Source organism: Thunnus albacares, chromosome 7 (assembly GCF_914725855.1).
Source record: "Thunnus albacares chromosome 7, fThuAlb1.1, whole genome shotgun sequence".
NCBI lineage: Eukaryota > Metazoa > Chordata > Actinopteri > Scombriformes > Scombridae > Thunnus > Thunnus albacares.
In genome coordinates, this window is record NC_058112.1 from 5,440,413 (window position 1) to 5,456,662 (window position 16,250).

General features: G+C 41.6%; 1 protein-coding gene across 1 annotated transcript; it reads right to left on the minus strand.

The window, feature by feature from the left end:
* Positions 1-388: 388 nt before the first annotated feature.
* uba2 (ubiquitin-like modifier activating enzyme 2) lies at positions 389-15,809 on the minus strand. Its single transcript, XM_044355859.1, has 17 exons — positions 15,210-15,809; positions 13,009-13,092; positions 12,756-12,826; positions 12,511-12,575; positions 12,315-12,415; positions 12,005-12,126; positions 11,690-11,757; positions 11,386-11,507; positions 8,891-8,990; positions 7,812-7,963; positions 7,411-7,504; positions 7,156-7,268; positions 5,131-5,286; positions 4,792-4,888; positions 3,853-3,958; positions 3,609-3,751; positions 389-1,778 (listed from the first exon to the last, which is right to left on the minus strand). Exons 1-17 carry the CDS (start codon positions 15,348-15,350, stop codon positions 1,561-1,563), a joined length of 1,953 nt encoding a protein of 650 aa, XP_044211794.1. The 5' UTR covers positions 15,351-15,809; the 3' UTR covers positions 389-1,560.
* Positions 15,810-16,250: the final 441 nt, after the last annotated feature.

Sequence of the window (16,250 nt, forward strand, 5' to 3'; positions counted from 1 at the left end):
GCATCAGTCTCTCCTCTCAACAATGTCACTCTGTAACAAGGTGAGCACATGACTGTCAGACTTTAATCTCTGAACTGAACTCAAAATATTCACCAGAATACCGAGAAAACGCAGGCTCTCCAGCCAATGACGGCATGCTCTGGCTCAGACAGAAGTGGGTTTCTGTGTTCAGTATGTGGTTTTAGTGAGCTCTATCTCCACCTTCAGATACTGTTTGCCTCTGTGTGAACTCTATGACATTAAACTATACAGTATGAACTGGCCATGTTCCCCTATACAGCCTTTATAATGATGGGTAATATGTATAAAACAAACACCAAAAAAAAGCTTATATTTTTAAAGGTTTAGTGCTGACATGAAAGACGAACAAATAAACAAGACAGAAAGAGAAGCCTCTGCATTTAAGTTTATTGTCTTCACCAAATTGGTCCAAAGGGCTTTCAAGGCCTTTCAACAAGTCAGATCACAATGTAATTATGAAATAATGGACACTGACACAGGCATTAGACTGGAGACAGCAGGAGCTAAACTGCTATCTGATCCAGTTCAACCTCTGCAGAATGAACAAAAATGACTGGTTCTGGTCAAACCACGACTCCATCTCTGATTCTGTCTCAATTCCAACTTTCTTTTTTTTTTTCCCAACAAACAGACTTCTTTGCTCAAACAGAACCAATAAGAAGTGACTGTAATATCATGTGTACAATAAACTACAACTAGCCTGGATCTAAACCGCTTGTGCTTAGCCAGAGCCTTTGAAAGACACGGTGCAGTTTAACAGGAAGCTGCGTTAGCTTCACTGCGCTGCTTCATGGCTGTTTCTGAGTAACTTTTCTTTAATTCACTAAGAGCTGGACGCCTCACTGTGGTGGTGTGATGGAGGGCATGGTTACATTACTTGCAGCCAAAACATGTTAGTTCTAGAAAAGAGGTAGCACACTAACACCCCCATGGCACAATGTGGCCACAAACGCTCCATCAGTGCCTCTGTGCTTTACCGACCCGGTCACAGACGTGAGCAGTCTGCAGGCTATAGCGAGGAACAGCACCTACACACGCATCCACCCTGCAGACTTCTGGGTCTGTCTGTTACCGTCCCATCACTGAGTTCAATATTACAACCCAAGAAAATGTTTTGGTTTTTACATTTTTTTTTCTCTTTTGTAACCTGACAAATAAGCACAAAAACACCCTGACTTGTGTAGCATGAGAAATACAGTACGTTTATAAAAAATACAAAATAAGCACTTGTTTTTAACCATCAAGAGAAGCATTTTATAGGGACCAGAAATGAATAAAAATAACAAAAAAAAAGTTGTACGTATTTTTCAAAACGTTTTAAATTGTAGAATCTATTTACAGCATCATGTGAGGAGAGCAGAGGGAGTATGAAAGCACAAACACAGAGTTGGGGGGGGGGTTGGGGAGTGACGAAAGATGAACCGGGCAGTAAATTGTTCTTCATAAAAGAGGTGTTTTATTTAAGCCTACTGTCTGTCTTGAGTCAAAATGACAAGCGTTCAAAGTTCTCAGTCCTTCAGGAGACCGTGAGGGGAGGGGTTAGTCCAGAGCAATGATGTCATCGTCATCATTGTCGGCGGGGGCAGCCGCTGCGCTTGAGTCAGTCCGTGGGCGCTTGGTGGAGGTCTCGCCAGTTTCCACGTCCGAGTGCTTCCTCTTGGTGCCGCTGTTCGCTGCTGCCGCTGCTGCCGAGCTGGACGGCGCCCCTTCCTCCTCGTCAGAGTCCACGATCATGATGTCGTTGTCCTCTGCTGGAGCTGAAACATGGTGGACAAAAATGTTTACAGATGGAAGAGAATCAAATACTATTCTGTGTACACGAAAAGACAGGAGCAGCATCCCTCAAAACAAGCAACTGATTGCAAATTGAGTCTTTATAAAGTTCAGTTTAGATCAAAGAGTCACACAGGTGAAAACTCACAAAAAATCCAAAATTAACATTCTGAGTTGTGATTTTGTGTAAATTTATTATGTAAATGAACCAGACTAATGACAGAATAATTCACAAATGCATATTAGTCTGGAACCTCTCAGTTCATTTGCAATTTCCAAGGGACGTTATCAACAATCTGGATGCAACTGGATAGACCTTCAACCAATCAGAGTAACGAGACATGTGACATAGCATTGAGCAACACATGCGAGATGGGCGGTGCTTGGTTTTGGTTTTCAAGTAGGAAAAAATGGCAGCCTGGACACAAACTGTCTCATATTACAGCTAAACAATATACTCAAATATGTTTATGAAAACATGTAGAGGTGGGAAATAGGCAATACAGTAACAGAATCTTGACACATATTTGATCAGCACTGCCTAGTTTGACAGTTTGATCTGAGTTTCGTGAGCCTGGTGCACTCTGCAGACTTTCCCCTCAACTTTAAACAACAGTCAAACTCAAACATGTCATGACGTCAAGCTGATGATGGCTTCTGGCTGAAACGCGTCTGTTTCTGTCCACAATAAATAAAAAGAAGACAGTTCTGTGAGTGCCGGTGTTTTGTTTGTTCCTGTGTTAACAAGTTAAGTAAATTATGAAAAAGGTCTATTACAGATGTGTAGCAGGTTGAAACCTGCAGCTTTATACCAGCAGTTCAGTCCAACCTGCACCACCTGCTAGCAAAGACAGTTACAGCCACAGCATTTTAAAACTACTACTAGGTGTAAACATGATGCAGATGTGCACCATCTACAGGCGAGCCAGTTTTGGCACTTTTATCACCTGAAGGCAATACATGTTACAAACTGCAATTCTATTTTAAAATCTGCTTTATTTGCGTGTTTGATTAGTTTACATTTTAATGTTGCATGATGTATTCTGTTGATGACATGTCCAAACTGCTGTTTTTCTATAGACGGCGCAGGTTGGGTATCACTAGAGTGCAAGTGACCCAACAATTCCCCCGTTGAGAATATGCAGCCTTAATTTAACTTTTTGATGATTAGTTGTGTGTGAAAATCGCAGCCCTCTCATTCATTTGAATTGAGTGAATTCAGTGCACTGACACAGCGGAGGTGCTCCAGCAAAAAAAGTTGAAATGGGCTCAACTCTTGCTAGGAAGCAATGTCATCCAGCAAGACGCTGCATTAGCCAATAACATAATGCAAGCGCACCTTCCTATTATTTTGTAACATGATTGTTTTTCTACAATTTACCTCCCAATTGTTGTGATGAATTGTTGCCACTGTGATTATTTTCCAGTTGTAAAATCCTGTCTGAGTATTACATATGGCTGTACAGTGTTTTGCTGTCTGATAAGCCTTTAAATGCATTATTATGTAGCTCTAACTCAACTTCCTGGATTGTATTTAATTGTCTCAATGATACCTTTAACAACATGGCCCACCACTGTAGCCTCTTGCATTGTTTTAACACTTAAGCTGTTCTCTGTCTGAATGCAGCCTGAGGTGTGAACACTGACATCAGCACTGCATTAAAAATGAGACCAGTCTGTTGACGCAGCCTCTATGGCAAAAAAAGTTGAGCCTTATTCTCATCTAAAAACATCTTCATCACATGATACTTAAGAATAAGATATCACTACAAATACTGAAGGCCAGTAAACACACTCTTTTTTCCTCTACTAACCTTTAGAGGAGGTGGACGGCTGGGCGGAGTCCTTGTTGCCGTTGGTGATGCTGTTAACCTCTTCCTGGTTACTCTGAGGGGGCGGGGCTTTGTCTGGGGCCTCACCAACTACCTCAAACTCCACATCCCTCTCTAGTTCCTCACTGTTGATGAAGACAAACACAACTTTTCAGTGTTGTTCACTGGAGTGACCATAAAAACAATATGAGAAACTCAACATATAGATGCACGCAGAGGGACGTACGTGTGCAGGACGTTGACAAGAAGCGTGTAGTCTTGGAGGAAGTCATCGGCTTGCAGTCGGCTGCCGTTACGGATCCCAAAGTCAGAAAGAAATTTGCTGTTGTTGGCTGTGAAGAAGCAGACGGGATGTAAAGAAATGTCCCATTTCTTAACCTCTAATAACATTCACCATATATCACCATTAAAATATTTAATATGCATTTAGGTTACATTTGTTTGATGAACTTACAATATTCTCCCTGCTGTGTATCTCATCCATTTAGGAAATGTAACAACAAAATATTCCAATCCAAAACTGCTCATTTCCAATTCTTTCATTACAAACCCTCACAAAAAAGGGCATGTAGGCACAGCTCACTGATTGTATCTACAGAAATACTATTCACTATCTCCTATCTGGACAGTATGTGATTTAGATAAGGACTAACTGACAGATGATGGTACTAGAGCGCCCTCTTCTGTCCACCTGGGGAATCGCTACACTTTCACCAAATAATCAATCTCAATCAATCTACTTTTTTGCATTCCTCCCATCTCTAACATGTCTTTTCATTCTCTTAGCCTCTTTCATCTTCCTCTTGCCTGCCGCCCTTCCTTCATCTACAGTACCAGTCAAAAGTTTGGACACACTTTTTCATTCAAGTGACTGGGAAAGTGTGGCCACATTTTTGACTAGTAATGTATGTGCTGCCTTCTGTTGGCTACTCTGCTTCTTCCTACTGTACCATCTGTCTCTCACTCTCCTCAGAGAAGTGATTAGCACTGATTTTCAGCTCTTCCCACTTTCAGCCTCCTCCTTCATCTTTCTTCTTTTCACCTCTTTTTCCCAAACTGCTAGCAGACTTTTAACCTCCAGTAAATACAGTGACTAAAAGGAAGACCAGCGACTCATAGAAGACGTAGTATAAATAAAAATATAACTGTGATGCTTCCTCTTTACCTTCTGTCTCTCCTTCCTCTGAGGAGATGAGGATGGTCCCTTTTCCATCTTCTATCTGAACATCTGGAGCCACCATGCCGAACCTCTCCTTCAGGATCTGAACAAATGTGCAAATATCAAATCATGAAGCAGCAGTATAGAGTAGTAACAGAGACAATAAATGGACTGCTAAGTTTGAACTGAAGCTGTAGCACTTCATTAAGACAGTTTTTAATAATTCTAATATATAGAGATGTCCAAAGTGTTTTTGTGCATAAATGTTGCCATACTGTGGCAGAACAACGTTCTCTGTTGAGGGCTCAGGTTGGTGTACATGCAAACACAAGCTCATCATATTACCCTGTCCTGCAGGGAGAGGACCATGGTTTTGTGGACGTTGAGTTTGACTGTGACTTCAGGTTTGCTGGCGCAGACGTAGCAGTTGGCGCTGGGTGGATCCAGGATGCACGGGACCAGAAGCTTCTTCCTGAGGTTGGGACACTTGTTCAGGAAGATCTGTTGATGAGACAAACGCAAACCAACATGAAATGTGGAGGAACAACAGAGCTGGCAGAAAGGATTCTAATATGAGACCAGTTACTCAAGTAGTATAGTTTTAAGTGAGGACATGCCTCGGTGTTGCGCTCTTTAGTGCTTTATCTGATTTTGTTTGTTTGTGCTGTCTTCAGTACTGCTTTTCTTATTGCATTCCCCAGGGAGGAACTGTTTAATATTCGACAGTTCACTCCACAAACTTTTTCACCCATTTTCAAAACACCAAGAAACCTTTTCAGAGATTTTAGTTAGAGGAGCAGCAGTTCTTTTTGGGCTTAGAGGAGATGCAGGAAAGGGCAGCGTGCTGGTTAAACTGCGACAGCATCTGACCAATGTCCACTCTCTGTCCCTGTGTTTCACTGAAACCTGGCTTGGCAGAATCTGCTTCTATATAAACAAAGACTGGTGAACAAATGTCACAGTGTTAAACTTTGTTTATACTCCTGCAAGACACTGTGGCGCGGGCCTACACAGATAGTACGAGCTACGAGCATGCACTGAGGCGTTTATGCTCAAAGCGTTGTTAGTTGCAGTATTCTCTGAAATACCAGGGGGCATACAAACAAAATATTCTATGAATAAGCAAGTCAACGAGTGTTTGTTACCATTTATGGTCTTTGTTTACTTTGTTCTGCATATCATGACATGGAAAAAGTTGTTACAAAACTTTAAAGTTATTTTCCTGTTTTGTTCTTACAACAAGTGAGAGAACAAGTGTTACAACGACACATGAAATGAACTACGATAGAGAGAGTGACAGGAAACACAGGAAACAGGAAAGCAGGCTGCCTGGCAACAGTAGTAAACACCAACGTACTGCCACCAACATTTTTCTTGTGTCACGATGATGATCATTAATATCACTGGGCTACTAATGACTTTCACTCATATATACACTGTGCGAACACAATAACACCCTACGATATTGTGGAATTGTTTTGAATCATTGACTAGTGCATCAAATCCCAGAATCCTCCCTCTCCTCATTCTTCAGGGGACATCTATGTGGAAGGTACTGTTACAAGAGTAGCGTAGCTGCTTTAGGGCAGTGCGTAATGGGTGTGCGTAGTGAGTGTGTGGTTGAGCGAGTACAGAGGGCGAGTGGCAGAAAAGTGACGTGAATGTGAGCGGAGCAGAGGAGAAGGTCAGCAGTAAGTTGCCAATCTGGCAGTTAATGTACAGTACAGCCAAGAGAGTGTCAGTTAATAAATGCTGCAGCTTGTCAAGACCAAGACAAGTCTCATCTGTTGTTTCCCCAACTGCTGGGAAAGTGAAGGGGGTTAGCCACAAAGTTAGCAACAATGGGTTAGCCTAACCTGACCACGCTCACTTAAGGTGGATTGACCTTTAAGGTGGACCAGCTATTCTCATTTTAGTGTTTATCTCAGCCGCTCCTACTGTTGACAGAGAACGGAGAGATGTCCGGCTGCTCAGTCTCTCCCGAGCTTGGCTCAGCACCCCGCCAAACCAGTCAACCTAGAGGAAACTGCACTTACAGACTATTTTCATCAGCTGTGAACTGTTTTATTCACTGCAGGAGTTTTCCTTCTTTATTCTAGTCGACGTTTATATCCCACCTCAGGCCCATGTGAGTGAGGCCTTACAATTCCTGGCTGACCAGATAACCAGCATGGACCACAAACATCCAGACTCCCTCCTAATTATTCTAGGGCAGAGGTTTTCAAAGTCTGAGACTGTGGGCCTCCCCTCAGTCAAAGCTTGAAAAAAAGCGCATGATGCCTTAACTGGAGAATGGTCGATGGTCAAGTTATCATTGTCAGCAACTGGAGAGCTGAAAACACATGGATGCTTAGTGGCAGATAAACTAACCGTGCGACAGGATTCCAGTTCCCCAGACAGGATCTTGAGGCCCTCCAGCACGATGAGTCCAGCGATGACAGCGTTGGTTGTTGCAATAGCTGGGATGATGTTACCGGCCATGGCTGAAAATAACAAATCAACACATAAAATCAACTCTTGATCGGGGCCTTTTATCTGAGAGTGGACGTGTAAATTCTACATGACTGTTTATTCCCAGCGGAGCCAATTTCCTGTTGAAAATGTGAGACACAAAAACCAACTTACACTTTACATCAAAACGACTCTTCATGTTCATGCTGAAGATGTGCATACGCAGGTTGGCTGCTGCGGTAACAAAGTCCATGGCAGGAGGATCATCCTGACAACAAGATGAAGAGCAGGTTATACTCACATGAGCCATTTAAAATACAGTATTTGCATCTGTTTTGCAACATTTATTTCGGTGTGGCTCAAGAAACTTGAACTAGTAGAGAACATCATCTAACAGCAAACTAGAAGCTTCTTTCTTTTAAAACCCTTTGAGATTTTCTAGTTAGAGTCAAGTATATCTTTTATGTCTCAGTGTTTTCTGAAAGGTTTGTTATATGTTCATATTCTTTATGCAGTTTTAACGGCAAGTGTGCTACATTCCCTTCATGTTTTTTTGGTTTTTTTTGGTGTGTTACCTTGTCCCAGACGAGCTCAGATCCTTCTCCTTTCTCCTGCAGTTGTGAGCGGAGTGTCTCCACGCTCTGCTGGAAGAGCTGGCAGTGGCCCCAAACACCCAGAACCTGCTGGTCCTTCAAACCTGAAGCTGGACACTCATCCTGAGGACACGCTGGGACGGACACACACACACAAATGTGGATGAAAAGACAGACAAACAAATAGACAGCTAAGAGTCAGGCAAACAAACAGTGGCTATGATAACATGCATTCAGTGTTATTGAGCAGTTTAAAGCAACAACTCCCTTGGCAATTCCTTCTCATGTGACCCGTGGCAATTATACAGGGATGCAAACTCATCAGTGTTGAAAACGGTGACAAAGATGCAAACTCCATAAGCGAGTACGGGGGCAATAATTCCACAGCGTTGTTGTCTGGAGGATGTCCAGTTTAGATATATGAGGCTCATGTTGATGCTAAACTGTTAATGCAGGCTGGGAGCTGAGTGTCAGACAGCAGAGAGCACCGCTGTAGCTGCTAACGCTGCTAACGTTCAGGACCAGCAGGACTCTTAATTACACATGCTTCCAACTAAATTAATGCAAAAGTGATGAACTGTAAGGGTGACATTCCCCTGCTCCGAGTATGAATCACTCACTTGGAACTACGAGCTAAAGTTGAGCAATGCTCTGTGCTGGTCTATGTCAGGCACACACACACACACACACACACACACACACACACACACTATAAACAGGCTTGTGAGTGTGACAATCTGAGAAGAGCAACATCTGGTTGGATCAGCTCCACAAATGAGAGAATGAATGGGAAGTTATCTCTCTCTCTCTCTCTCTCTCTCTCAACATCCCCCTCCACCCTCCCATTGGAACAACATGAACTACATTTTCATTGGAAGTTTACAAGTTTGCACCCCTGATTATAGCATCTCTGTTTTGGCCACAGACCATAAAAGGTAAAGGCTTAGGAGTTACGTAAAGTATGTGGACACTTATCCTGACCCCAACAAATAAACCTTGTTCCCTAATAAATAAAACAGAGAGGTCAGCACCACCAGTACAGCTTCAGTTAATAAACATACCACTGTTCTCTAGCTGGTGCCAGTCCAGAGGTGTGGGAGCTTTCCTCTTCTTCCACAGCTTGTCCATGGTCAGCAGGTACATGATGTCATCTTTGAAAAGCTGGGGACGAGAGGCAATCATAATTAAACTTATTATGTCTGTGGTGATGATGCAACAATAAAAGCAACATTAACTGTCCCAAGCTGTCCCCATACATCAAGAATCCCAAGATTGTCTGACAGAATAAAGAAGTTTAAAGTTTACTGTGCATCTGTGTGTAAAATCATACAGATTTTCACTTCCTAAATTATTAATCCCATTTAAGTATTGTGTCTATAATCAATGAATGCTTGTCTCAGGCCTGCACTGATAAATCAGACGCCGATTCAAATTTTAAAAGTGATAATTAAGAAAAAAGTGGAAAAACAGAAGCTGTCTCAAGTATTTGACAGATGACAGCGCTATGATCTCTACATGAAACTTGTACATTAGCAGCTGTGATAACAGAATAAACACCTCATAGTTACTACATCTCATACTGTAATCACAAACTAAATAAAATGTGATAGTTTATACTAACACTACTACGACTCTATGGAGGCAAAAGCAACTACATCTGAATCATAACTGATCAGACATTGTTGACCCTTCACAAGTGAAGTATGTTATGCAGCAAATGAAGCTGAGCAAGAACTTCAACAAGTTAGGCTGGTCAGCCTGTACACAGCACAACAATCAACACAAACACAAACCAAGTAATTCATCAGACTAATTATTTTCTCCTGTGTGAACACACCAAATTCTATGTGAGTGTGAGTATAGTGCCAGCCTTAAACCTGCTACATACTCTACATAAGCAATGATGGGAAACACACGTTGTGTTCCTCTGGCTCTTACACAGTTATGTGCTGTATGGAGTCCGAACTTTCTTTCTAACATCAGCATCTGTTTCAGGTAGGAGAGCTAAATAAAATCACTGGTACAAGTGCAAACTACACATTATTAGTGTAAACAAATGAACTAGTAGTGCATAATCTACATCTTACACATGTACCATCACAGTCTTTGCACCAATGGAGAACATAGTTACTAAAACCACACATTGTGAGAGACCATTTTTAAATCCTGTTCCTGCAGCATCTCAGCTTTGCGTCCCATGCAGGGACAAACACTCATATCTTTAAGCACTGGACCAAATATAAACTTATGTAAAAACAACACAGAAAAGGCAATTTAACTCAACTTAACACAGCCTTCCTTAACTGTGACACTTCAATAAATAAAAATAATTGAATATGCCATATAAATTGTTGATAAGTAAGATAAAAAGTTGATAAAGAAAATGTTTATATTCATAAACACTGGCTGCAAGTTGAGTTACTTGAACGAGCCTCTGGTGAGTAGATTAAATCCACCTGAATGTCATCTGAACGCTTCAATATAAGGGACACAACTAAAGGAAATCTGACCTTTTGTAGAAACGGTTTAAGTTGGTCGATGCGACAAAGTTGCTGACCTAAAAATAATGTAGAATCTTAAATATTTCTTCTGCGTTTTACATGTCATTACTTCTTGTGTTTTTAAATGTTTCTGAACCCTCAAACTTTCTGATTATTTCCAGGTTTATGTGAAAATATTAGAGATTTTCAATGTGATCTCAGACTTTTGGACCCTATTGTATATTAGTAGTTTTCTAAGGATATAATGTTAAACGGTATTTGATCGTAAATACGCATGAGCTGCTGCTGATAATATTTGACTTTTTAGACTGAGACTTGCAGCTTTTGCATGATGAAATCTGATGCAGCGCTCTAATACAGTGGCACAGCGTCACCAGTAGGGGAGTGAGGTGTCACTTCTTTCTGCTCTATCTGCCTACGAGCCCTTACGGAGGACACCCAGCAGCAACCCCCCCCCATGTATTAAAGCAGGATGGCAGCTGTTGAGAAGGTTGTGAAATATGAAGCGTAATCTGCAGAGACAGCTGTTTAACTCATACAAATATCCCGCTGTATGTGTTTTGAACGTATTAACGGTATCAGCATTGATTGATCAAGCCTCCCAGCCTGTGATACATGATCTGATTAAACTATTTTGGTTCAGTACATTTCTGCTGTCAGTCAGCCTGGTGACGGCAGGTTAGCCAGCTGCTAGTCAACAGCTGCTGCTGACAGACGGCCGGTTCTGTGGACAGAGACGCTGAACGCAGGTCGGAGTCGGTGTGGATTGAACGCTTACCGTCCTCGCTCACGTCTCACTTCCTATGTGGATTTCCAGTTGTGTTGGTGAAGGCTCATAGTATGGGGATAAAACTTGGTGGCCACAGGGGGCCCCCTACATGGAATATTTGGTGGCCAAAGAGTACATTTTTGTGGCCACCCTGCCATGTGTATCCCACGCACTTGTATTAGCATATAAAATTGTGCATAATGCAAGTTACAAACTCTGTGATTGCATTTTGCCACAAAAAACAAAATAACACCATCCCTGTTAGTTTGATTTGTCTGACTGGTACCTTGTTGAAGAGTCTGACGGGGTCATATCCTTTGGAGCGGGCCCATTCCTTGGTGGAGACACGCTTGATGTCCCCGTCCTTTTCCGAGGCTGTGGCTCGAGCTGCCGTTTCTTCGGGGTTCCCTGTAAACAAAACACGCACGTTTGATACAGTGCGGGGTGCTTGTGTATTTTTACCTACCATCCTGTTGTGTGAGCAAACATGTTGGCAGTCAAATGCTACCATCACAAATACAGTGGGCACACCTGTATGTAAGAGTTGAAAAGTAACACCTTTGTGAAAACAAAGAAAAGCTCTCACTCACATGCAGCCTCTGGGTCCGCTGTGTCGGGAGACACTTCTTGATCTGCATCTTCCTCTCCAAATAGCTGGCTAGAGTTGCAACAGACAAGCAATATAAGATGACCACGAGGAAACAGTGTTTTTGAAATACATTTTTTTTCACGTTACAGCACCTTTATAACATGTCACATGTATTTTACTTCACTGCTGACTGTTTTTCAAAGCATGTGCAGAGCTAGTCTAGCCACAGTTTATTGTGCAATGTGGCTGTTTGCATTCCAGTAATCTAAATAAAAATGTATGATGCTAAAACTTAATTATGAAGAATGAGCCTTACTTGAAGAGATACTTTGCCCAGACAATGCAGTGAATGGGCTCAGACGGCGTGTTTCTTATAGTGCATCCTGGGAAGGTCTTCTGTGTGGGCTTAGGTTGACACTCGTAGCACTCTGTCATTCCCTGGAGAAGAAGCAGAGAGAGGACAGGAAGGAACAAAAGAAAGAAAGATGAGGAGAGAAAAAAAGTGAGAGGTGGGATGTTTACTTTGCCTATAACTGTGCGTCCGTATTTGTAGAGTAGCGATACCTTTACTGGACAGAACATTAATACAAATGGACTTTAGCATAACCACGATGTGAATGTGCTACCTTCTTGATGACGGTGACTTGTCCCAGGTATCCAGCAGTGCCGCTCTCTATCAGAGGGATGTCTGCTGCCAAACACATCCTGTTCACATGGTTACGGGCCGCTAGGGAGACAAAAAGTCTTTTAATATCCTCATCATTTGAGTGTGTTGTTGATTGAGATTAGCAAAATAATGTCAGTGAGGTCAGGTGAGGATACCTCTGTTATCAAGAGCATTCATCACCAGCATGAACTTTCTGAAGAACTCCACGTTGTAATCAGGGCTGTTGGAAAAACAAATCATCAATCAGCCGAGCACCGACATATAACAGATTACATTTTAATTATATCAACTCTGCGTTTCTCCCTTGATCAGCTGACACTTTGGAAATAGTTTGTGTGTTTATGTGATAAAATGTCTTTGATTTCTTAAGTGAAAAGGAGGAGTTAAGAAAGAAACTAACTTCATGATGCTGTCGTGGTAGGCAGTGATATTTGCAGTGGGGCAGAATTGCAAGGCGCTCTCCTTGGCCACCTGGAAGACAACAGACACAAAGTTAACTGACGGAGGCAGAGATGCAAAAACAGAAAATGATTTCGTTTACAGCATAGTGTAACAGAAAGCAGACATATTTCAGAGTGTTCAACATAACAGTATCAGCTCACACAAAACAAGCCTTCAACCACCAGTGACAGAGGTTGCTGATGTTTACATACCTGTGCTTTAGACTTGCCAACATGCTTCTTCTGAAAGAGGAACTGTCGATTGAGGTTGCTGACATCGATTGTGTCCAAGTCAATCTGCCAAAATCAATATGGTTGTAATGTCAGTTGTGTATACATGAAACATAATATACGGCAGCCAATCAACCACTCACACGAAGCTTTTGACATGCAGTAGCAACTTTAAGTGACAGAATTGATTTGAAAAACACGTCTATTTATGACAAGAAAGACTAACTGCTGGCGCATGTGATAACAAATATGAACAAAAACAATTAGGTCATTCTACAATTAAAACAGGTCAATGTCTGTAAAGGGCCTTCTGTTTAGCTTTTCAAGTGTGTTTTTTTTAAAATGTCAAGCTCATATTTGCAAATGCTTCTGTGTTCATATGCTGCACTCAACCGAGATTCTTTTAAGTTGAGTCATATAACTCAAGCGGGTTCAGACAAACCCAGACCCTTCTTCCAAAATTCTGTCTAAAAAGGAGACTCATGGGTTTTGTTGTGAATAAGGATTGTGAAAACAACTCCCTTCACAAGTATGAAACTTTGGTCAAAACAGGCAATAGTGTTATCAAGAGGGAATAATAATCTCATGATATTCATCTATAAAGCTCACCTGTTAAAACTTTCTCATCTAAACCTTGTAACTTCCGATATTGCCATATCCAAGCAGGTTTAGTAATACACATTAAAGCACTTCTGTAAATGAGTTTTTATCCATACTTGAGTCACATCCTTGTATGTGTCAACAATAATGCTGATTCTAGATGATCTAATTAGATATCCCTCTCATATTTTGAAAGAGCGAGTTTCAGGTACTGTGCGCCATTAAAATAGAATTGACTGCAAACAGCTCTCAAGTTAGATGACTCTTGCAACTGTATTCATGAAGTCTTTTTGTTGTTTGACTGTTGGCTGCCTGGCTTTACGCGTGTTGTTCTTGAATGCTGCTTGTATGGTTTGGTGGCCAGACTATGACAGATATCTCTTGAAAAAAAGATTAATGAATAACTAATCTCAATCCATACATTTCCTGTCCATTGTCAATGCAAAGGAATAATATACATCAATATATTAATCAATTTACCTTCAAGGACCCCTTGAAGTCCCTGAACCCTGCTACGGAAACTAGTGACAGTCACAAATGCTCAGCTCTAAACATCTGACGGCTGAGCCCTGAAAACACATACAGCCGTAAGCAATAACAACTGCACGAGCGTGGCAAAAACAGACGCAGATTTCTGATCATATTAGCAGCATTAAATAATGTGACTCCACTACACAAAGTGTCGAAGTGTGTCTGTGTTGCCATTTAGCGAGCCGACCGGTGTTTCGGTTTAACTGGTGACTTTCAGATTGGTTGGCTGCTCGTCTTGACGTCAGCCGTTGAAATTAAATTGAATGTTGAATACAGTGTATATTTGTCTGGTCCTTTTTGTAGTACAGTATGTAAATTAAATGGTGTCGCCAACACGAAGCGTTCACCTTTCTTCAAATTACTTTTAATGTGGGGAAACATAGATTAGTTGATATTATTCAGGTTAATTGGTTAAATATGAGCACTTTGCGATTAAGGATAACTATAAAATCCCAAGAAAGCCTACGTTAGCTGCACTGTCAAATTATAGGCTACATTTTGTGTCCCACATTATTAGAAACATTAAGTGGATGAGGTGAAGGCGTCTTGCTGAGCAATTTAACTTATGTAAATAGTTAGTGTAGATAATAAACACAGATTGGTACTGATTTAAGTAAAATTAAATGCTTTTAGGGGGACGCCTACGTGTTTCCAACAGCTGCCGTCACTACGAGCACGGACACATTCGGCTGAAAGTCGCCAGCTAACACGGTCACTGGTTAAATCGAAACACCGGCCAGCTAGCCGTCACATTACAAAGAAGTTGTCTGGCTAACTTAGCAATCTTAATGGCGCCAAAATGCTACGGCTACATCACTACGGCAGTGTTCCTGTTTTTTCTACTTTACGCATGAACCTTCACACTTAACTATCCACTAAGGGACAGATGCTGTGTCGAGAAACCACACGAACACACGTATGTTTTTACTTCTTTTGAGGAGCCATGTCCCAGGAATTAGTCGGAGCCCTAACACAGCTCCCTCCCGGCACAAAGACCTAGCATGATAGCCAGCTAGCTGCCAGACACACAAACAAACAGAAATGTGACGGACCACTTCGATGTTTTTGAAGCCGGTGAGGACGAGGTTCTTCAGCAGCTCGCAGCCGATCCCTCCCGCTCCCACCACCAGAACCTTGCAGGTGGAAAGCGAGTCAGCCAGCTCTTTTCGGAGGGAACCCACCAGTTGGACCATGTTGATCGGTAGAGACAGAACCAGAACCTGAACCTGCAGCACCGGGAGGCTAGCGGCTAACTTCTTCTTCTTCTTCTTTGGAATGGAACAGACTAGACGCTACAATGACGTATTGCTGCCCTCTACTGTTTGTTATTGGTGCTCCTCTCCGTTATTCACTGACGCCAATTTAGCAATTTTGTTGCTAGATTTAGCAACGTTTCAGACTACCCTGGCAATGTTTTTTTTTTTTTTTTTTTCCAAAAAGCACCTAGCAATAAATTTAGCTAAGTTACTTTTAAAATGTATTTAGAACCTTTCAACAACTTTGGAAAAGTGACTCAAACGTTAAACACCCTCTAAATGATACAAAAACGATTTTCTCTGTCACACACTCAGAAGTGCATGAAAGTAATGAGAAGTGACAGTTTTTCTGTCACACACTCAGTCACAACACGCGATCTGTCATCCTGGCTGCAAAAACGCATAGAGGGCTTTTAATTTGAAATGACGGATACAGGAATTGAGACTGTGTAATTGTTCAATAATTTAATGTGTTGTGTTTAAAAATAAAAATATCTCATTGTGGCAGACACTACACAGAGACGTAATTCACCACAGACTGTTATGTTGTAATATTCACCACAAACTGATGTTGTGTTATGGGGGGGTAATGCCCTTTAAAGTCTCCCTCCACTCAAAATTATGTTGTTCCCACAGTTAGATGTTTGAACTTCACTGTGCAGATTGATGTATGTGCAGAGTTTGACACTAAAAGGTTGTTTTTACATTCATTTCCTGAAATTGGTAAATTTCTCTGTAACGTTGCTCATTGAAAATCCAATTTTAAGGAGTGGGCCTACAAGCATGATTTGTGACATCACCAATAGTTTAGAGCCAATCCTGGTCCAATATTCCCCT